The sequence below is a fragment of the Canis lupus genome, chromosome 4 (genome assembly GCF_011100685.1).
Source record: "Canis lupus familiaris isolate Mischka breed German Shepherd chromosome 4, alternate assembly UU_Cfam_GSD_1.0, whole genome shotgun sequence".
NCBI classification, from domain to species: Eukaryota; Metazoa; Chordata; class Mammalia; order Carnivora; family Canidae; genus Canis; species Canis lupus.
Genome location: NC_049225.1, coordinates 71,392,269 through 71,416,470, shown reverse-complemented (window position 1 = coordinate 71,416,470; position 24,202 = coordinate 71,392,269). Strand labels below are relative to the sequence as shown.

The window sequence follows — 24,202 nt, the reverse complement described above, 5'->3', positions numbered from 1 at the left end:
GGAGTGGGCACATGGGTGCCAGGGGAATAGTGACCATTCTTAAGGTGGGAGAGACTTGAGCAGCATAAATACTCACATCACACCAGAACTGGGTACGTGGGGGAGGGAGGGAGTTACAGGAGAAGGGGGACAATAGATGGAATTCAGAGCACAGGGGATGAGCCAGGCCCTGGACCAGGCATTTGTACACCTGGATGCCCATTAGCCTCAGCTGAGAGCTTTATACTGACACCAGGGCCCTGCCTTCCATGGATCCTTTTTTTTTTTTTTTTAAAGATTTTATTTATTTATTCATGAGAGACATAGGGAGAGAGGCAGAGACATAGGCAGAAGGAGAAGCAGGCTCCCTACAGGGATCCCCGGACCCCGGGATCATACCCTGAGCCAAAGGTAGACACTCAACCACTGAACCACCTAGGCGCCCCACGGATTCTGATGGAAGTAGCCTGGAGTGGAGCCCAGGTGCCGGTATTTCCTAGTGATTCTAACGTGCACTCAGGTTAAGGACTACTGTCGTGAGTATTCCACAACTCTTTGTTGAATCCTTTTAAAAAGATTTTTCTTGATCAGTGGGTGAATTGTCCTTAGCAACAATGAATGATCATCTACAGAGGAGGTCGTGAAGACATACGAGACAGGATCCCTGCTCTCCAGTGGCTCACCATGCCATAGGAGAAAGAGACATAATTTGTAGTATATAAAAGTACTAAATTAGTGGCACAACAGTTGGTGGGGTAAGATCAGGTCTGCGAGGTCAGGTGTCATGGGGAAGGTTTGGACCTTGGAGGAGTGGGAGAACCGAGGTAAGCAGGGAAGAGGAGGGGCCTCCTACATTCAAGACGGTAATCATTACAACCCATTTCTTGACGATATCCTCGGTACCAGGTACTTTACACACGCTATCCCAGGTATGATAGCTATGCTAGATAGTCCTACATCAACTCCATTTTACAGAAGAGGAAGCTGAGGCTTGGGGGTTGATATCAAGGCCACAACTAGCACTCAGTGGCAGAATCAGGATTCAGGCCCAGGATTGGTTGATTCCAGAGCCTGTGTCTTTTCCATGGTAGTGTGCTGGGATTGATGGGATCCAGACTCCCATGTACTATTTAGCACCATAACCCCATGGGCATGTTGCTTTTGCCAAAGCCTCAAGTGGAGCAAGTCTTCTTCAGCTGGGGCCTTCTGGTCAGGGACATCTGTGCGGTGAAGTTCATATATATCCTTCGTCAATATGGAGTCCGGAGACCAATAGCAGCACTTGGAAACTTCTCAGAAAAGCAAATCCTTTGGCCCCTTCCCAGATGTACTGAATCAGAAACCCTGGGGGCCAGGGAGGAGGGACAGTGGGTGGGGACGGGGGAGGGCAGGCCCTGCAATGTAAGAAGCCCTCCTGGTGATTCTGATGCAGTTTAAAATTTGAGAACCAAAGTTTGAGTCCCTACATTATTGGTACAAATCAAGACCTCAGTTTGCTGTTGTGGCTAGTCTCTGAGCATCTGTGACATGCAAATGGAGAGAACGAACCCATGGATTCCAACCCTGGAAAAGATTGTTACTTGAATTTTAGCAGTTCAGTACTCTGATCAAAGAACTCAAATGTTAAAAGCAAGATCTGATAGTTCTAGAACAGGCTTAGTTCTAGAACAGTGGATAGATTCCTATAAAGGGTAATTCTCTAGTTGGAGGGAATATGTGATGGTGTTTTCCTCTTTGCAAATGTTAAAACTTGGGCAATCCTAGAGAAGCCAGTATAATCTCTATCCAAGCAGCTTCACAGGACCCTCGAGATGCAACCCTTATGGAAATTGTCTGGTTCTGCTCTAAAAGAACTTCTGGTCATTGACGCATTTCCTGTTTGGTTATTGACAGGAGGAAGTGATTGGAGATTTGAAGCCAGGCACTGAATATCGAGTGACCGTAGCAGCTTACAGCCAGACTGTCAAAGGGCGGCTTAGCTCTCCTCAGTATGTTACCACTTTGCCCCAAGGTAAAACAGGTTCAATTCACTCAGAGTAGAAAAGCAATGGGTGCTGTTCATTCATTCCTTCACTTGGTATATATCAGTGAGGACCTGCTACTATGTGCCAGCCACCGTGGTAGGCTCTGGTGGGGAACAAAAACAGGCACAGCCTTTGCCCTCCTGGAACTTAATGGGGTGGGTCAAGATATTACCTCCTTAGTGTATAGTCACGGACTGTGGTAAATGCTATATGTTGCTGTAAGAACATGTAAAGGGAGACACCATGTAGGGGTGAGGTAAGAATTCTCTGGAGAGATGCCGACTTGTAAAGGTCTGACCAGTAAGGGGGAATCAGGAAGGGGAAGGGGAATGGGAGAAGACCTGTCATAGGCAGAGGGAACCCAACAGAGGCTCATTGAGGTGGCACTGTGCTGTGCTGGACACTGGGGCACAAAGCTGGCTCCATCATCATTACTCACAAGCTCATCGTGGAGGGAGAAGCAAATGGTAGGTGAGTAGCTCCAGGACGTCCGTGGTCTTCACAGTGGGCTCTGGGCTCGGGAGCACTTGGAAGGGAGCACCTCCTCCACCCCAAGGCTCAGGGAGGATTTTAGAAAGGTCCATACTTTGGGCCCAAACTTTGAAAACTACATAGGATTCTGCTAGAACAAGACGGCAGGGGAAATGTTTCTGGCATAAGCAATATTATAAATAAAGACTGGGAGATGTGAAAGTCTGTGAAAATAATAACAGCAGGTTCCTTGGGGTGATAGGATTGTGGGTGACTCTTTTATCTTTACACATGAGGGCGTGTCCCAAATGTCCTACCATTGGTATGCATTCTGATGTTGGGGCAACACACACATACACAAAAATTGGACATAAGTGACAGTAATGCTATGCATTTAATTTTCCTTGCAGGTGTCAATTCTGACATGCAAACAGAGATGAAAGGTTGCTAGGAGGTGGGAGTATAGTTGAGGGTTTTAACACACCATTGTGTGCTCCAGGGCCAATGGGGTGCTCATAATTTAGTTGGATTTTTAGTCAAGGGGTTGGGGAAAGGAGGGAAGACCAGCTCTCGTTATCTCAAACCTTACATGGTGAATCCAGTTGTGATTATTTTTTAATGTTTGTTTGGTTTGAATTTTGAGGCTGTTCTGAACACAGATGTTTAGGCTGTAGGAAGCACCCGGGCTCTTTATATATTAAAAGTTTCCAACAGCAAAGACCATAGCCAACTCTAGGTGTCCACTCTCCCGCCTAGATTCCTGCCTGCCTCCAACAGCACCCCAGCAGCCGCACATCACTGTGGTCTCTGATTCTGAGGTGGCCCTATCTTGGAAACCTGGAAAGAGTGAAGGAAGCTCTCCCATTCAGTACTATTCTGTGGAATTCATTAGGTAAGTTTGTGTGTCACGTTCAAGAGCTATGTGTATCGACCTCAGGTACTCCAAGCACAAGAGAATACTACATGGCAAGTGGTCTCCACTGCATGTGTATTTAAGAGATGACAAAAGGGGGCACCTGCGTGGCTCAGTCAGCATCTGCCTTTGGCTCAGGTCATGACCCCAGGGTCCTGGGATAGAGTCCTACATCAGGCACCCTGTTCAGTGGGGAATCTGCTCTCTTTCTCTCTTCTTCCTCTCCTGCTGCTCATGCTCTCTCTCTCTCACAAATAAATAAAATCGTAAAAAAAAAAGAGATGACAAAAGCTTGAAGACCTATATTTATACTCTGTCCCTGGGCCAGTACCTGTCCCATGCCTATTCAGGTCATCTGGTAAACCCAGCACTCACCTTAACCACATCCTCATCACTCCTCCACCATCAGGACTGTCCTAGGCTTTGAGAACTCCTGAGGCATCAATTGCCAACGAGCCTCTTGCATTTCAAGCTTGAAACTTGCCTCCTTGGCTTTGGAACATTATACTTGAAGTAAATATTTGATGGTGATTTTTCTAGAGGGAGAGGAAACACAAATAAATATAAATCATTATTTCTCCCACATCTTTATTGCTGTGGGGCAGATCTCTTGGTTTGGTTTCCACTTTTTTCTCTCATCTACCTCTCCAGTTCTCATTTTTCGGCTTATCAGAGGATAGAAGAGTGATGAGGAATTCTTGCCTAAGCTTCCAGATACGAAAACATGGATTCTCAATGCTGCTATGTAATTGTAAGCCAAAATAAACAAAACAAAAACAATGCCCACATGCCCCTGCCCACATACACACATACACACACACACCAAGCAAGAGGAATTCCCAATCGAAGCCCCTTCCTCTGAGCTCTAGTGGTGGTTGGAGTATGAACCGAAGAGCTGGCTCATGCATGCAATGTCTGTGGAATTAGTGTTCTCTACATTAACGGTGGTGGGGTCTCTCTGAAGTCTGCTGCTTCGTGGATTCAGCAAAAAACTAGTCCAGCACCTCATTCCTGAGGCTCTCTGAAGCTGGGGCCCAGTGGTTTTGCCAAGGTTTTCATGAACTCTGCTCTGTGGCTTGACTTCCTTGCCTATTCCTCCGGAGTGGAAAATAGATTCTTGTTTCTTCAGAGAAGTACCGTGCAGAGTATCTCAAATGCTTGAGTACAGAGCTCGTTTCAGGCAGGACGTGTTTGACTTGCAAGTGGCAGAAGGCTGGAGGGTGAGGCGGTCATGTAGAGGCTCTGTGACTCTAAAGTCCAGGGCAAATCTCGATTCAGGGAAGATCTCATCGGTGCCAAAGTAGCCATTTGTCCCCATCCATCTCTGTGTTCTGCTTTCCCCTTTATTGACTTCATTTTCATGCTTTTCTGGTGTGGTGGCAAGAAGGCCAGTTGGCACCGAAAACTTGCCATCCACTCGTGTAACTCCCCACTGGAAAAGGGTGGCCATTTCTCCGTGAACCCATTGGAGTCTCAGTGTGCACTCTAAGGGGCCAGGCTTGGGTTCCTCCCTCTTCTCTGAGCCAATCACTGTGGGCGGGGAGGGGGCTACACTTACTGACCTGGCATTTGTCATTTTCTGAGCTCTGGAACTAAGGACTAGTGCATCTTTCACACCTGAAGTACATGGATTGAGAGAGTTTAGAAGGATTGGTTCCTCAGAGGAAACCTATGGCGCTATTGATGAAAAAAGGAAAGAACAGATGCTGGGAAAATTAAGGGAGGAAAAAAAAAGATGCCCACTGCAAAGCTCCAGACCGATGTTCATCATTGAGGATAATCTACAAACCTGCTGTTTAGCAAATTTGGTAGGCAAAGCTGGAGTGTGCCTGGAATGGAAAAGATTCTAATCCTGGTTCTGGTAGTAGTTAAACACGAAACACTGCAAGTCCTGAAACTTCGGCTTGCTCATCCACAAAACTCAGAGTGAAGCTTAATTTGTCTAACTCACTTGTCTGGTGCCAGCAAAGCAAAATGTAATGCTTTCAAATTTGGGGAAATACAAAATTTTTTATGGTAGCCCAGCAGACCGTCTGTGTAACCCCCAGCAAAGATGATGATTATCATTTATTTTTAGTCTTGTGCTAAAATGTGTATTTTTAAAACTGGTTTTAACTCTGGCCTATTGGCAAAAGGTAGAAATTACAGTTTCTTAACCTGTGTGCACTACCGAAAGGGGAAGATGAAAGGGACTCATTGGGTTTAGAACCAGAAGAACAGGAGGAAAGCTGTGCATCTACTGCCTGCCGACTGTGAGGCCCTGTGCTAGTCACTTCCTGTCCAGAAACCTCAGAGTTTCTCAGCCCTGAGAAACCAGGGGTTCTCAGAGTTCGGTGTCCCCCACAGGATGGCCTGATACAGGGGCTTCAGTGCAAGTAGGTTATTTTTTTTTTAGAAGCAGGTATGAGAAGGTGGGAGAGCAAGACAGGGAAAGAGAACATATAACTATGTCCCTGAAGTCAGTCTATAGGCAGCAGAGGCTTCTCTGGGGGCTCAATTCCTCTGAGCTCTCTCTGAAGTGTGCAGAACTGCTCTCACATTTGCCTATCAAAAGGACAGATGCCATTTACTCACTGGCTCCTGTTCTCTTCTGCTGATTGAGGGTTTTTTTAAATTTTATTTTAAAGATTTTATTTATTTAAGAGAGAGGCAGAGACACAGGCAGAGGGAGAAGCAGACTCCCTGCCGGGAGCCCGATGTGGAACTCGAACTCAGGACCCCGGGATCATGACCTGAGCTAAAGGGAGACGCTCAGCCACTAAGCCATCCAGGCGCCCCTGATTTGAGGGTTTCCTTCAGGGATATACCTTCCCACCCTCCTAGGGTCTCCTGGCATGTAGATGAAGGACAAAGGTCCCAGGATAGAAGGTGGTGTGATAGGAACAACATGTGACAACATGTGATTGAGGTTGGGTGCTGGTCCACAAGGCAAATCTGAGCTCCTGTGAAACTTTCCACACTGTAGCTGCTGCTGAAATCAGAAGTGGGGCAGAGGGGGGTGATGTGGCCCCCACGGGCATCGAGCACCAGCCCTTATCTGCAACATACGGGTGATAACCTTCCAGCCTCAACTGTGTGGCCAGGAGGATCAACATAGGAGAAAGAGCTTCATGGATGTTGAAACCTCCAAAGTGGAAGGTATATCTGGGTGTTATGTGCCTCCATTTAATAATTCTACTACTTCACCAAGAAAAATGCCTTTTAACATTCAGAACAGTCTCCTACATTTGAGGGCTCAGGTCCCAGATTTTTATGTGTCGACATTTAAAACTTCTATACCATCCGAACAAACTGTTAATTTTTAAAAATCCATTAATCTTGACAAATGTAACTTTACAACTGTTCTGGAAAGTGAACTTTGAAATGTAGAGCTCTTGGACATCTTGGAGTTCCAAATGGAGCATGGTGGGATGGGGAGAGCTGCCCCCCCTGTTTCCAGGCCCCGCGCTAGGAACTCTGCCAGTTATCTCCTCCAGGACATGTAACTTTGGGCAAATGATTTTACCTCAGCACCTCCATGGCCTGGTCTATAACAGCAAGTGCTGGAACCCTCATTGCAGAGTTGTTGGCTGTAGTCTTTACAAAGTGTTTGTGTATCATAGGCACTTAATGTCTGTTTCCTTCCCTCCACATCAGTAATTCCCTTTTACAAAGGAAGAAATTGGAGGCTCAGGATCCCTGGGTGGCTCAGTGGTTTAGCGCCTGCCTTTGGCCCAGGGCATAATCCTGGAGTCCGGGGATCGAGTCCCACATCGGGCTCCTTGCATGGAGCCTGCTTCTCCCTCTGCCTGTGTCTCTGCCTCTCTCTCTGTCTCTAATGAATAAATAAATAAAATCTTAAAAAAAAAAAAAAAGAAATTGGAGGCTCCATTGCTTAATTTGCTTTGCCAAGGTCAGATGACTGGCTGGCGACAGAATCAAAATCAGAAGTCTCCTGACTTCCAGCCCAGTTTTTTTTTTTTTTCTTGTAGAAATAGACTTTTTTGATAAAATTAATCTTTTATTAATCAAATATTTTTTCAGAAAATGAATATTCATTTAATTTTATCTTTTAAAATTTTATTTAAATTCAATTTACCAACATATAGAATAACACCCAGTGCTCATCCCATCAAGTGTTCTCCTTAGTGCCTGTCACGCAGTCACCCCATACCCTCCACCTGCCTTCCCTTCTGCAACCCTTTGGTCCCCAGAGTTAGGAGTCTCTTGTTGTTTGTCTTCCTTTCTAATTTTTTGCCACTCAGTATCCCCCCTTCCCTTATGATCCCTTTCACTATTTCTTACATTCTACGTATGAGTGCTCTTTTTATGAAACCCTACATCCCTTTCATGTCTGTGATCCACCTCCTGAGATGGACGCAGAGACTCTGTCCTGCTGGTAAGGACAAGCGAAGCCTCCTCTTAGACTGCTATTTGCTGTTGTCCCAGAATAAAAGCTTTCACAGCTTGTTGTAGTATTTAATGTTTGGCTGCAGAAGAAATCCCTACATTCATTTGTAAACGTCTCAGAGCCTATCCCATTCCAGATGAGTGCTCCAGGATATGTTTAGAGAGAGCTTTCTTAGCTCTAAATCAGAGACTGCAATTAGTATGAAAAGCTTTATGGGGGCTTTAGTTATTTTTCTATTTTCCCCACAAAGGTCTGCTTAATATTAAATTGCTGTTGCCCAGATACCTCCTGTGTACACAAACACCTGTGACAGGTCTTTGTGTGAACCTAACGTTTCTTGTTATATCTAAGAGGCAGGCCTTTGGCAAGCCAAGCCTAGGAAATGGTAGAAATCCGTTTACTGTGGGAAGTTACCCTCGGATTTCACCAGGTGAAGTTCTCCTGTAAGTCCTGTTTCTGGAAGATGAGCTTTCTTTTCCCTCTCTGGGCCTTGTTAGGTGCTTATACATCAGTTATTCTTCTTATTCAATGAGGATGATGATATCAAAGGCATCGTTAAGAAATTACCTAAAAATGGGATGCCTGGGTGGCTCAGGGACGGAGCATCTGCCTTCAGCTTGGGTCGTGATCCCGGGGTCCTGGGATCTAGTCCCACATTGGGTCCCTGCAGGGAACCTGCTTCTCCCTCTCCCTATGTCTCTGCCTCTCTGTGTCTTTCATGAATAAATAAATAAATAATTTTTAAAAAATAGTCTAAAAATCTTTTTAAGAGGTATTTAACTGACTGATAGATTGACCTGAAAAATTTTTACTAGACCAGAGTATGGGGGGGTACTGACTGCTTATTTGCTAGTTTTGGTGATATTTCAGCAAATTTCTGTTTCTAATCCAGCTTCTGTCCCTTCAAAATGAAGGATACCCCTTGGGTGACCACCCTAAGGGGTGCTCTCAGTGACTTGGTCTGGCTCAGGGAGAATGAAGCTTTAGATGAGCGTAATCTTCTCACCTCCCCGAAAGTTGGCCTGGGGTTATTTATTCGCTTCCTCGATAAGAGTAGATTTTTTTATTTTTAATCAGTGTAGAAAAGATTTGAAGAGGCAGATTCTAAGTAAACCTAGAGGCTGTAGCATATTTTGCAGTGTTTTAAAAACTTTGACCTGCTTTTCTAAAACAGAAAAGCCATGCATTTGAAATGAAAGAGAATATTTTTTTCTATAGTGATACCAAAAATTTCTTTGGGGACAGCAATGCTTACTGTTTATGAAAATAAGAACCCAGCATAAATATAGCTACCTATGATTTGAAATATTTTGGCTATAAATATCTGAGAAACTTTTCTCCTTCTGCCTAAGAATTTCCCCAGGGTAAGTGCCTTTCTCATAAGCAAAAAAATATATACTATGGTAGCAATGAAAACCAAAGGCCTGGAAAAATATTCCTTCCCTCTGATGTTCCAGTTGGGGTGCCTTGCTCCATATATGCTATCTCTCAGGTTGGTTAAAGGTGAAAAATAGTTTTCATTTAACTTAAGTATAGTTTTTCTGTAAGTGTGACCTGATGGGTTAAAATTGCTGGAGCTTTGCATTGACAATTACGGGAAAGGGTAGATTAAAGTTTTCAGTGGCTGGGTTTTAAGTTTCTATTCAAATTCCAGTTTGTTAACATAAAGGTAATATTCTTTTCAGGTGTATAATATACTGATTCAACACTACCATACAACACTTGGTGCTCATCACAAGAAGTGCACTCCTTAATCCCAATCACCTATTTAACCCAGCCTTTCCACCCACCTCCCCTCTGGCAACTATCAGTTCTCTATTGTTAAGAATCTGTTTTGTGGTCCACTTCTCTCCCTCTCTTTTTTCCCCTCTGTTCATTTGTTTTGTTTCTTAAATTCTACCTATGAGTGACAGTGGCTGTTTTAATAAAAAGTCCACCACTGGCTTATTTAGTGTACATGTGAAAGTTTAAAATATTTCTGTGTACGTATTAAGGACACTGGTCAAGAATTATTGATCTCAACCTCGGCCCAAGACAGTTATACTAATAAATGAGAAAAAGCATTGCTTCTTCTCTTTTCTCTTTCATACCTTTCTGCTTAAATAATTCCCTGGTCCCTTGCAGATGCCTTCCATAATGAGACTTGCAAAATTCATCTTCACACAGCACTGCTTCTAAGCCAATTGCGATGTCTACCTATTGGTTTCGCTTGAGAATCTTAAGGTCATACACACTTGGGTGGGTTTTTAAAATTATTTCACAAATTGATATTTTTGTCAAAGTCATCTGTCTTTCCATCCCATCAGAAACTCTTCCTTAATCTGCAAGTAACGGGTGAATTTAATTAGTTTGCTCCCAGGAAGTTACCTTGTAAAGGCTGTTACTAAAATGAAGATGAAATCTGGGATTTGGAATAGAAGCTGAATGGATTATGGATTTTCCTTGAATAGTTTAAGGGATGATGTGATTTGCCTCATGGTCAAGGTCACAGCCTGTGAAGGTCAAAGCTTCTCATTTTGAATTGAGACTTCAGAGAACAAACTGATGGTTACCAGAGGGGAGGTGGGTGGGGGGGATGGGTGAAATGAGTGCCGGGGATTTAGGCATGCACCTGTTGTGATGAGCCCCGGGCGGTGTATGGAACTGGTGGATCACTCACTATATTGTGTACCTGAAACTAATATAACACCATATGGTAACTATACTGAAATTAAAACTAAAATCAAAACATAATAAAAAAACAATTGAGACTTATAGTCCAACTCTTGGTTTCATCTTTCAAGTTAGAGTTTGTTCGAATGTGGAATCAGAAGACACAGCTCAGAGCTGGCCTCTGAACCTGGGCATAAATTGCTCAATTCCAATTCTTAGCTTCCTTATGTATAAAATAAGACTGGACCATCTGCCCTCTAAGTCCCAGTGACTCTGATTGCTGTTCTCATGATAAAGGTGAGGCAGAGTGAACTGGTGGTTTAATGCACAGGCTCTGGAGCTAGCTCCCTGCTCCATCCCTTCCCCCCACCACTTCTAAGCTATGTCATCTTAGGTGGATTATATAGCTTCTCTTTGTCTCAGAAAAAATGGGGATAATGATTCATTTACCTCATGGAGTTGTGAGATTAAATGAGTTGATGCAACAAAATGTACAGAACAGCTCCTGGCACCAAAATGCTCAGTCAGTATGAACCATTGCTATTGTGGCTTTGGTGATAGATCTCTTCTGCCTTCATCTAGAGCCATGTTCTTTCCTGGCTAGAAGTCTTTGTGTTTGCTCTTCTCTGCCAGGATAGTTCTACCTCTTTACCTAGCTAACTTTTACTCATCCTTCTGGACCCCTGCTGAAATACCTCCTCCTCCAGGAAGCCTTCCTTGAACCTCTTCCCCCCTCCCCAGATGAGGTTATGTACACCTACAACATTTACTTGCGACACTTAGCACACTTGTAGTTAATGACGTCCAAGATCTGTCTTCCTCGCCAGGACATGAGGGCAACATCTTGACTTGCTTCCTTTTGTGGAACATAGTACCTAGCCTGGGACAAACATACCACACATCACATAAGTTCTGATGAACATTTGGACAGAGCAGTCATAGGATCAAATTTAGAGAATACCCAAACTAGCTGGACTCTTAACAAGCTCTTCGAGCTCTCTGAGCCCTACTTCCATCCACTATAAAGTATGAATGATGATAGTGGTTACACCAGGAGGCTTGGCAAGATGAAAAGCTGTCTGTACAGCACGTAGTGAGGTAGCTTATGGAGGACTTTTTTATGTTGGTTCCTTTCCCTACCCTGAGCTACATGGAAATGGAAATGTGTTGGCACATGAGCCTGGGGGATGGTGGGTTAGGGGTGGGTTGGTCAATGAATCCTTTACCACTAATCTCAGGAAGCCACAACAGTAACCAATCTACCTTACCAACTGCAGAGGTATAAGCCAGGCAAAACCCAACATGGATCTGCACATACATCTCCCTCCTCTCCCCCCTGATCCCAAGTTATTTATTGCTTTTGTTTCCGTATCATAAAAGGAATATTGGTATATGGCAAAGCTTCAAATAATACAAAATATAAAACTAACTTGGAAGTTCTCATTGTTATTTCATATTGAGTAATAACTTGTGTTTTGGAGCTCTTCATAGTGTGTAAGTGAACTGCCAACTTTTTTCATAGCATTTTACTCAAATTTATAGCAATAATTAGGCAAATGGCTGCAATATTTAACAGTGATGTAGCCCTGTGTTGGTTTTCCTTCCCCTGAAAGTACAGAGCTTAAAATATTTAAAGAATTTTTCTTATACAATTAATTAATTTTGGTGGGGGCGGGAGGTGGGGGAAAAAAATCTTCCTTTCCTTTCAAGTAAGCATTTAGGAAGTTGTGCTGTTGAAGTATAAGCCTTCCTGGGATGCCTGGGTGGCTCAGCGTTTGAGTGCCTGCCTTTCAGGGCATGATCCCAGGGTCCCGGGATCGAGTCCCACGTTGAGCTCCTTGCGTGGAGCCTGCCTCTCCCTCTGCCTGTGTCTTTGCCTCTTTCTGTGTGTCTCTCATGAATAAATAAATAAAATCTTAAAAAAAAAAAGTATAAGTCTTTCCCTATCACCACCACCAGAATTATAAATAAGCAAGAATGGGCTTGCTTTGATGTCAGCTGAGATTTCATATTAATAAGTGGTGCTTCACAAAAAAATTTCCTTTTTATCTTTAGTTTCCAAATCAAAGATCTTAGAACCACCTTCCAGACTGGTAGCTGATCTCAGACATCCTGGTAGCCAGAAGGTTCGTCTACTTAGGCTCAAATGGAAGGGTGATTCTGAATGTTTTTGCAGAAGGCTGACCTACAGTTCTACAGATTGATTCCTTAAAGATTCCATCCTTCCTACCCTGACCTATCCTGATGTAATCCCTGGTCAGATTGATGGGACCTCACATAAATTGAATTCTTGTGTAACAGCATTGGAAGCCATTTGTAAACTGTAAATGAAAGTGTACTCTCCAGTTGCTCTGCCTGGGACAAATTGCCAGCTGAGTTTATCATTACTCCATTCTATCCATCTGTTTGTCATTTGGTTGGTTTGAACCAATTCATAAATAAAGAAGGAAGGCTGAAAGCTGAAGGTTAAACAATGCATTTTTTTTTTTTAAACTGTAACTACTTAGTGGTTTTGGACTTTCCTCCTCAATTCATTTTAGTCTAGAGAAAATCCTGCATAAAATCAGTCTGTAAAATTAACAGAGAATCAGAGGGCTTCTCTGAGTATGAGGTTTTTACCCCACTTGTGTTCACCCTGGATAATCTGTGGAATCATGTCTCTTCCTTTAGAGCAGGGTGTTTAACCTGCTGTCTGTAGATTCCCAAAGGATCCATGGATAGAATTCAAGGGGTCCTTGGACTTTGGTTGGATAGAAATTACATTCTTAGTTTATCAACTGAAATTTAATGTTCCCTTTAAATATGAATGCAGTCAACAAACCATAGTAGTATTAGCAATTTCTGTGACTTTGTTACTAATAAAATCACAGATGTGTTCTTATCTCAGTATAACTCTTGTACATATCTCCAAACACTGGTAGTGCTTATCACTACTTTGAAATAATTATAGTTTTTTAAAAAAGATTTTATGTATTTACTTTTTTTTTTAATTTTTTTATTTATTTATGATAGTCACAGAGAGAGAGAGAGAGAGAGAGAGAGAGAGGCAGAGACATAGGCCGAGGGAGAAGCAGGCTCCATGCACCGGGAGCCTGATGTGGGATTCGATCCCGGGTCTCCAGGATCGCGCCCTGGGCCAAAGGCAGGCGCCAAACCGCTGCGCCACCCAGGGATCCCGATTTTATGTATTTATTGATGAGAGATACATAGGGAGAGGCAGAGATACAGGCAGAGGGAGAAGCAGGCTCTCCATAGGGAGCCTGATCTAGGACTTGATCCCAGGACCCCAGGATCACAACCTGAGCCAAAGGCAGATGCTCAACCAGTGAGCCAGCCAGGTGCCCTGAAATAATTATAGTTCTTAAATCCATTGCTCAGTGTTGTTACTTAATGTATAAACAAAGGTGTGTGTATATATATATATATATGATCATAATCATAGTTTTTTATTGTTTACATAATTGCTTTCAATATAATCAGTGTCGTTTCAATCCTAAGTATTTTATTTGATGAATTTAAAAATATTCTGAGAAGGGTTCATAAGTCTTTCTCAGATGGTTGAAGTGGCACGAAGTTAAAGACTGTTGTCTCTGATCAGGGGTTGGCAAACTTTTTCCACAGGGTCAAATAGTAAATATTTTGTGCTTTCCCCAGCTATATGGTCTCTGTCTCAACTACTCAATTCTGCCATTAGAGCAAGAAAGCAGTCATGGACAATACCTAAACAAATGGTCATGATTGTGTCCCCAAAAAACTTTACTTACAAAAATCGGCAGCAGGCTGAAGTTTTCCACTCCCTATTTTAGGATGTCATGTTATTCTTCAGGTCAAATTTTGAAGCTATTTCAATTTCATCTTAGCCAACCTTTATCAGATACCTACTGTCTTCATGTGATCATCCAAACAGGCACATATTAAGTATCTTCTATATGCAGTGCATGTACAGGAGAATTAGGGGTCAAACAGCTCTGCCTCTGTTTGCACAATGCAGTGGGGAAGGCAGAGACAGGACTAGTTCCAAGTGATGAATGTTGCAGGCAAGAGTGGGGACCAGGAGCCTACAGGAATACCAGCCTGACATCTCGTGCAGTTTTGAAGGGGTCTGGGAAGACTTCTTACAGGAGCCAAGAAGGACACACTGGTGATAACCAGGCAAAGGGGAGGGAAGAACAGCATGAAAAGAGTCAAGCCCACAAGTAGCTACTTGAGTGATGACTTGGAGGCAAGAAGAAATGTTCCTGGAATTACTTAGAAAATCTGAAGCTTTGTGAGGCAACAGACAAGGCTAGATGGGTAAATAAGAGTCAGAGCAAGAAAGGCATAATAACAGAGTCCCTGTCCTGCCTGCAGGGAATAGGGAGCTATGGAGAGTGGTAAGCAAGAGAGTGGTAAGCAGGAGAGAGACAGTATTTGTATTTTTGAAAGATCATGCAGCCTTTCCCAGGAATGCAGAGATGAATAAGACCATCAGCATGCCTAATGAGCTCACAGCCTAGTAAGAGAGACAAATATAAAATAACATTAGAAGGTGCTAGAATCGGTGTGATGTTAGAATCAGATTCAAGGCATGGGAGAGTCCTGAGCAGGGTCTTTCTAGTTGTGTTTTCTGAGATGATGCTTAGAAGAAATAACATGAAGAAAAATATTTAGGAAAGGAGCCTCCAAATAATCTAAGGCTCTCCCCAAAACAGAAAGCTGTGGAATGATAGGTCTGATACTGAGGCCACACTTATCTCTGGTGTACTATAATTAGGCTTTGGGTCCACTCCCTCTCAGACCAGTTGAGTGGCCTCTACTGTCAAGGCCATTCTGGATGTTCTGCTGAATCCCCTGGAGGACTCTTTGCTGCACCAACAAATTCCATTCTCAAAAGTATTTCCCTACCAGGATTTAACCATTCTTAGCCCAATTTCCTAGTTAATGTCCGAAGCATGCTTGAGCTTCACTCCTCAGCCCAGCTCCAACTTTCTAGGGAAAGGGGTCTCAAACTGTGAGTAGTTACTCATTAGAAGGTCATGAGACCAGTTGAGGGATCCTGAATGAGTTTTTTGAAAGTGAAATAGAACAGAAGAGAAAATATCAGAGGGCATCACACATAGTAAAACTAGGAATTATTTTATGAGACATAGGTTTCAGTTGTGTGTGTGCATAATGTGTATGCGTGGTATGTACTGTGTCACAATGTCCAATGTATGTCTAACTGTGGTTCATTAAAAGACCAAAAAACAGTGCCTGAGGAACATGATGTATCTAGAACGTATTTGGAGTTGAACAGACTTTGCCACTTTGGGGACATTTGACGACCCTGTAAGCCATAGATTTCTCTCTCCATGGCTGACAAAATTTGCTTTCTTCATTATCTGAACTTTATAGTTGAAAGCTCCAACTTAAGTATTCTAGGAAAAGAAAACTTCTAGTCCAGTATTTTTCAAATTATGGGTCACAGTACTTCAGCGAGTACTGCGAGTGAGATGGATTTAGTGAGCTCTTAACCAGGAAAAGGAAGGAAGGAAGGAAGGAAGGAAGGAAGGAAGGAAGGAAGGAAGGAAGGAAGGAAGGAAGGAAGGAAGGAAGGAAGGAGGGAGGGAGGAAGAAAAAAGAAAGGAAGAAAAAAAAAGAAAGAAAGAAAGAAAGAAAGAAAGAAAGAAAGAAAGAAAGAAAGAAAGAAAGAAAGAAAGGCAAAGTGAATGGAGTAAGGATATTTTTCCTTGAGAGTGTTCTTCAGTTTAGTTCGCATATATAAGTCATATACATACATACATATTTTATAGGTGTATTGGGTTACTTGCATAATCGTACTTATCACTGTTAGTCTAGATCAGAGTTACTGAACAAAGTCCAACCTGCTGTCCTATTCAGAAAGTCTCTGTTCCATCCCTGATTGATGGCCATTCAATTTCTGCTTCAGTACAGCCATTGATGCAGAGCTTGACCCTTCTGAGGCAGCTGGCTTCATTGTCAACCATTCTTAAGTGCCATTAAAGATTTTCCTTAATGTTGAGGGACTAGTGCTGCCATTGGCTTCTCTGTAAGGAACAACTGGGCCTTCTAATCCAATATGGACACCTGTCTTTGCCATCTTCATTTGGCACACATGTAAAGACACTGTCCTATGCTCAGTATCTTGAGCCAGGCAATACCAGCCCTTTGAACTCTGCCTCAAGTGGAGAGGAGTCCAGAGCACCTCCTAGAGTGATCAACCTAGAAAGCCATGTCTCTTCAGGGTGTGGGCATGGGACCATTCAACAGCAGCTTGTCCAGAGATTTCATATTGAGTGTGTGACCAATTTTTAAAGTCCAGTTTTATGCCCCCTGCCTTCCCAATAGATTTTTGCCACACCTGGTTTTCACTGTCTTTATATCTGGGCTGTTGGCTTTATTAAAAAAAAAACAAACCCACTAATATAAGATTTTGCATCTATCATTGGAGTTGGACCTTTGCCCTGGTGTTTCTGTATATGGAGATCATTTTGAATTTATTCTATCATGCATCTTATTTGTAAGGCCACTTCCCAGGCAACTATTTGCATTTCCTAAAATTCCTCTGGTTATTTTAGATTTTCTTCTCACTTTTACTGAGGTATGATTGACAAATAAAAATTGTATTTATTTAGGTTATATACGATATGATTTTTAAAATCACATAGTTGCCTTTGTGTGTGTGCACATGCCACACATATGTGTGGTGAGCACACTTAAGACCTACTCTCTTGGCAAATTTCAAGAATAACATATGGTATTACTAACTATAATCACCATACTACACATTAGATCCTCAGAACTATTCATCTTAAAGCTGACAGTGTGTACTCTTTGACCAACCTCTTGTATTTCCCACACCCTCCAGTCCTTGCCAACCAGCACTCAACTTTCTGGTTCTTTGAGTTCAACCTTTTTAGATTCCATATGTAAAAGTGAAATCATACAGTATTTGTCTTTCTCCATCTGCCTGATTTCACTTAGCATAATGTCCTTATTTTATCTGTGTTCCTGCAGAATTTTCTTCTTTCTCACGGCTGAATAATATTTCATTATATATAATTAAATACACACACACACACACTCACACATACCACATCAAAGGCAATTATGTTTTAGTCGTTCAGCTTTATCAAGTCTTTCAAAAACATCTAACATAGCTATCACGTTTATTTTTTACTCATACTTCACAAGTTTATCTAATATTACATTAAATAACATAATTATAATACCAAACACCAAAGTCATAAGTAGGTTTGGGAATGAACACAACTGACTCTTGACAAGCCAGTAGCTGAATTAGTGGTAACAAGTGAAGATCATTGGTTAATTTGACAAGTTGGTTAAGTGGAGGTTGATAAGGAAAGCTTTGTGTGTGATATGCACAGAGGTGCCATATATTCATTTACCTACTTATGGCTAATGTTTTTATACATTACACCCATCTTTTATATAGATTCATTGTTATTCATTTCCAGGACCTGTATTATTTACTGTCTTTGGATATCCCGTACTATATTTTACATGTAGCTAGTGTTTAATATGGGCAGATCATCCAGAGAGCTGATGTTACTCTTGTTTCTCCTCTACCCAAAGATACTCTATTCCTTTCCAGTTATCAGAACCCAAATATATTTGAAATCTAATTAGGTTTTTCCTGGTCTCATAGACCAGCATTCCAGTTCACATTGACCCATTCAAAAACAGTTAACTCTTGAACAACATGGGTTTGAACTGTGTAGATCCACTTATACATGGATCCTTTTTTGATAAATACAATATTGTAAATGTATTTCCTTTTTTATTTTCTTAATAAGGTTATCTATTCTCTAACCTACTGTATTATAAAAATACAGAATATGATACTATGTAACAATTAAAATATGTGGTAATTGACTTTATACTTTTTTTTTAAGATTTTATTTATGCATGAGAGACATAGAGAGAGAGGCAGAGACACAGGCAGAGGGAGAAGCAGGCTCCATGCAGGGAGCCCAACATGGGACATGGGACTCGATCCCGGGTCTCCAGGATCCCATCCTGGGCCAAAGGTGGCGCTAAACTGCTGAGCCACTGGGGCTGCCCAACTTTATACTCTTGATAAGATCAACAGTAGGCTGTTAAGTTTTGTGGGAGTCAAGAGTTATACATGGCTTTGTGGCTGCACAGGGATGTCAGCATGTTGTTCAGTAGTCAGCCGTATAATACTTGAAATATGCTATCTTTCACTGGCTTCCCACTGATCCTTAGATATATTATCTCCCAGTTAGATTATAAACTCCCTAAGAATGGAAATGTGTTTACAATTCCTTGGAGCCTCCTAGAACATAGCTTCTGTGATGGGTGCCCTGTTGACAATCAATCACATACCAGTTAACTAGCCCAAGGCAGCCTCCTGCTGGGTTTGATGGTACCAAGAAAAATGATTGTTCACATAAGATTGAAGTGGGCAATAGACAAGGTAGTGAGTGAAAATGCCACAAAAAAGGGAATAAGACAGGAAGATATACCACTCAGTTGTTCTATGGATAAATGACCTTTTTTTAGTGTTCAGATGGGTAGAGAGAGACACCGGACCAGGTCAGTGACTCTTAAAGCTTTTGGGATCATGATTATCTTTGAAAATCTGATAAAAAGCTAAGATCACTTAGGAAACTGAAATGATGCTCACACATAAAATCTTGCATGTAATTTCTGAGAGCTCTCAGACATCTGGACGAGTTGATCTGTAAAGATATCTGATAAACAGGCTGGATTCTAACATTGCCAGTGGTGCAGCTCTTTCCCACCAAAATGAACCAGGGAGTCATTACTTGAGTCAGCTACTTAAGTTTTGAGTAGCTGGCGCTGACTGCATCATATCTGCCCCATCAGACCTCCGCAGCCGAAACACCTTCCAAAGGCATTTCATCTCCTGGTATGCAGGGTGCCCAAGCCAACCCTATCCCATATTTGGAAAAGCGCTAACAGTGCCCACCCTGCTGGTGGCTGCCCATTTTTACCTGGGACGGCAGCACATTTCTTAGTTTACTGCTCCCCCCATGCTTCCTGTTGAGGGGGAAATTGGCAGGCCAATGTTGCTATGAGGATTTGACTGGCAACTGTAGTCAGAACAGAATGATTTTCTTCAGTGGAGAAAGATAAAGCTATTGTTTGTGATCTAAGACAACCCTTTTGCCTAGTTATCTCTCTCTCCCAACCTCACCTTTGCACTTTTGTACCTCAAGAGACTCTAAAAACATTTAAATGTGAAACCCGTGACAAAATCAGAGGCAAAATGCTAAAGGTTTTGAACTGGTATTCAATCCGCATGAGCGTGGCTCTCTCACTTGATATCATGACTTAAATGTTAATGATTTCAATCTCTTATTCCCTGAAAATATAGCTCTCTTCCCTGCATCAAACGAACAAGTAAATATAATCCCTTTTATGTGTGTGTGGGTTCGGGATGGTGCTGTAATTTCTACATGAAGATTGTTGCAAATATATGCAAGTAGTCCTGGCTAGACAATGGCACGGTCTGAGAGCAGTTTCATGGCATTTCCTCTATAAATGCCACAGGAAAGCTTAGCAAAGGAGAACAGGAGAGTATTATCTAAAGATCACACACATCTTTTCTGTCAACTCTTAGGTATCCCTGGTGACTTTCCTCTGTGACGTGATTTGTTCTAATTTGAGTTTGGAAATGTGTTTCCGTCCAGTCACTGAGATTTTCTCTTTGATGACAAAGTTAGTTCACACAAGAAGTCCATCTTTAGGGAAAGGATATCAAGAAAGAGAAATGAGCCCTGCTTCCTCCAGTGAGCACGCCCTGTGACAGCTGCTTCTCCAAACAGATGAATTCTTAGGGGATATGGGCTCCACAGACTACTTGTCTGCCTGGGGAACTTGAGGAAACATCATGGATTAGGCTTAAGGACTCCACTTGGCTTTTAATTCCCACCCATGAGAAACTAAGCAAGCATATATTCGAGAAATCCATATATCATACAGGTATCTCCTTTCGGCAAAATAGATCTCTATTTCCTTGCCTGATAAGTTGTTCATAAAGGATAAATATCACTCTTTTTTTTTTTTTTTTTTGCTCTCTGCCTTTCTCTAAATATCTGTGAGCAGGGGCATTTAGCGACTGAACAACTGAGAAGTGGTCAGGAAGCAAGCTAATGGATGGAGCATAGCCTCCCCGACCATGGTTGCCCCAAGTTTTCTTTCATCCAGTATCAAGGATCTTCTTAATCCAGCCTTTCCTCATCAACCTGAGTTGGCCTCACCATTTATCAGCTGTATGAACTCGGGCAAGTTACTTACTTGCTTAATGCCTCAGTTTCCTCTGTAAAAACAAGGGGAGAAGGATGTTTAATATTAACATCTCCTTCAAAGATACTGTGAACAAGGTTGGTACTTTACAAGCACTTGATAAATGGTAATTTTTATTAGCTATTAATACAGAATATCCATTTAGGCCCTTCATACCATCCCCCAGCCATACACAACCATCTCCAAGTTTCGTCTTGCAGTTCTTACTTCCCGGGATGCTTTTCTCCCCACTCCCCACCCCATGACACACTGGGACACCGCTATGTAGAGCATCACTGTCCGGTAGAAATACAACGCAAACGGTATGTGAAATTTGAAGTTTTCTACTAGTGGCATTAAAAAGGCCATAAGAACAAAGTGAAATCAATTTTAATAACATATTTTAACCCTCTGAATCCAAAATATTACCGTGTCAACATATGATCAGTGAGATATTTTGCAGTCTTTCTTTCCCTCGAAAATCCAATGTATGTTTTACGCTTGCGGCGCATCTCAGTTCAGATTAACCATATTTCAGGAGCTGACTAGCCACAGGGGCCAGTGCAACCGACCACATTGGAGCACACAGGTATAGAGTAGTAAGCAGATGACCCAGAGGTGTCTGCTAGCTCTGTGATGTGGGTAAGTCCCTTAAATAATGGCCAGAATCTGCTGAGTGTTTATAATATGCCAGGCACTATGCTGAGGATAGAGATTCATTTAATCTTCATGATAGTCCTCTTAGATAAGGACTTTTATTCCTTAAAGAAGTTAAATAGCAGCTAGTAGGTAGTTAAAGGTAGGATTTATGCGGCGCTGTCCAATCCTGGTTTGTATCCTTACCCTCTGCTGATTGCCTCCCAGGTGGGAGCTCTAAGTGAGGGTCTGCATTCTCTATAGGGTTCTTAGAAGAACATATGAAAAGTCAGCAAGCTGGCACAGCTGTACAATTTTGTTAAGAGCAAGAATGGCCACAAACAGAATCTTCTTGGGTTTTCCCATGGCAGTTCATGCAATTAGTCACCCTATAAAACTTACATTTGTTTACTTTGTGAACAGATTGTGAATAGATGGAATCTATGCTCTCCTGACCTCTGGGAGTGGGGACTGTTAGGGGAAGGCTTGTTTATGAAACATCTGGAAGGCAAAGTCCTGGAAAAGGAACTCCTATGTGGGGATCTTTCCACCATAGTCAAGCCCATGCCGAGGGAAAGCAGATGATGTTTAAACACCACTTAAAACTGACCCTAAAAATGATCTACTTGCTTTTATAGGCAGAGACCTAAAAATTATGACCTATGATTTAAAATCAAGATGACTCTGAGATGGGAAAAGTTAACTCGTTTTTATGAGTATTGCTTCTAGAGTGTGAATGCTGTTACTTTCCATAGGCAGCAAGCTTCCCTTCCCTTTTGCTCCTCCTGAATTACTGCTTCTTGTTTTGTTTTGTGTTTTTTTGTCCATAAAGACCGGATTTTGAAAAGAGTTGGACCTTAATCCAAGAGCGGATCCAGATGGACTCCATGGTTATCAAGGGCCTCGATCCAAATACCAACTATCAGTTTGCCGTGAGGGCCGTGAATCGCCACGGCTCCAGCCCCCGCAGCCAGCGCAGCCACACCATCAGGACCTCCTGTGAGTACCACAGCCCCTTTGAAGGACAGACGTAGGCTGCTTGGCTGAGGTCGCCTTGCCAGGACTCACTTGACAAGAGTTTCTTAGTGCCCTGCAGTAGGACAGCCTGGCCTGGGGTTATCCTCAGCTTTTCCTGCTGTGCTTTTCCCAGCACTTTGGAAGCTCGAGGCTTTCCATGGGGACACAGGCTGTTTCTGTGTACAGGAGGTCAGCAGAAGGTTTATTTCTGCACCATCCTTGGGGAGTTGGAGGTCAGCGTTTTCACAATTACAGAACAAATCATATATCAAGATGATTTGCAGCCTCCCCCTACCTCCTGCCCTTTGCATCTTTTGAGAAAATGGGTTCATCTTAGAATCATAGGACAAAGCAGTAATGCTCCCCGACTCTTCAGGGTTAGTGTTCACCTGCGTAACCAAAGACACAAATCAGGCCCACTGAATGAGGGGCAGGGAGAATCAAATCTGGTACACTGACATGTAGCTGGGGTTCATCTGATGGCAGAAGTTCCTCCTGGTGGGCTGCGGGAAGCCTGGGCCACTGTCTATTAAACCCCCCAGGGATTTTGTGAGAAGTCAGATTCTGATGATGGTTTAGGGTTTAAGAAGTTCCCGCATGATTCAAGCAAGACCTGCACTTGCTTTGACCACCTTGCCCATCTGGCTTAGAAATCTCTGTCTTTTGGAAATGGGGGGCATATTGCCATAAACTTAGAATGCTCTAGGGGGGAGACCTCAGAGCTGGGATGTTGGCACTTTTTTGTTTGAAAATTGTGTAATATTTTCAGTTTTAACAACAAATGCTTCCAGGTTCCCATGTCTAAAGATCCCTGCTGCCACCCTGGGTCCTCTTTACCTTAGAGAAGAACTCTCAGAAAAGAAGCCTACCTTATTTTGTTTTTCTTTCCCTTCCCCTACGTTCATCTGTTTTGTTTCTTAAATTCCACATATGAGTAAAATCACGTGGTATTTGTCTTTCTCTGCCTGACTTATTTCACTTAGCCTTATACCCTCTAGTTCCATCTGTGTTGCTGCAAATGGCAAGATTTCATTCTGTTGCTGGCTGAGTAATATTCCATTCTTCTTTATCCATTCATTTGTGGATGGACAAGTGGGCTCTTCCCACATTTTGGCTATTGTAGGCATTGTAGACATTGCTGCTATAAGCATTGGGATGCATTTGTCCACATGTGCTTCACTATGTTTGTATCCTTTGGATAAACATTATTAGTGCAATTGCTGGATCATAGAGTAGCTCTATTTTTAACTTTTTGAGGAGCTTCCATACTGTTTTTCAGAGTGGCTGTACTAGTTTGCAATCCTACCAGCTGTAAGAGGGTTCCCCTTTCTCCGCATCCTTGCCAATATCTGGTATTTCATAAGATGAAATCAGAAAGGGAAACAAATCATAAGAGACTTTTAGCTCTAGAAAATAAACTGAGGGTTGCTAGAGGAGAGGTAGGTGGGGGGATAAGGTAAATGGGTGGTGGGCATTAAGGTAGGCACATGATGTAATGAGCACTGGGTATTATATGCAACTAATGAATCACTAAATTCTACCTCTGAAAATAATAATATACTGTATGTTAATTAAATGGATTTTAAAGAAAAAAGAAAAAAAAGCCTACCAAACACTGCCAGTTAGGTAGTGCTTCTATTGGCCAATGCAGAGCCCTATTTATATTGGTTAGTCAATCTGAATAAGCTCCTCACACATGGTGACTTCCAAGGCCATAGCTGTTTGCAGGGGTGCAGATTTACCACATTCCCCAAGTCCTAGGAATTTTGGCTTTTCTGAAAACAGTCCTTACCCAAACCTTGAATTTCAGAGCTTCTTTTTTTTAAATTGAATTGATGAGGGTTA

At 42.4% G+C, this 24,202-nt stretch overlaps 1 protein-coding gene across 2 annotated transcripts in view; it reads left to right on the top strand.

Annotated features, from left to right (window-relative positions):
• Positions 1-24,202, top strand: part of EGFLAM (EGF like, fibronectin type III and laminin G domains) — a 181,798-nt gene that overhangs the window by 73,748 nt on the left and 83,848 nt on the right. For both annotated transcript variants that reach the window (XM_038535273.1, XM_038535274.1), the window contains exons 5-7: positions 1,873-1,990; positions 3,231-3,366; positions 22,173-22,339. In XM_038535273.1, coding sequence (XP_038391201.1) covers positions 1,873-1,990; positions 3,231-3,366; positions 22,173-22,339 — 421 coding nt within the window. The remainder of the gene's footprint in view (positions 1-1,872; positions 1,991-3,230; positions 3,367-22,172; positions 22,340-24,202) is intronic.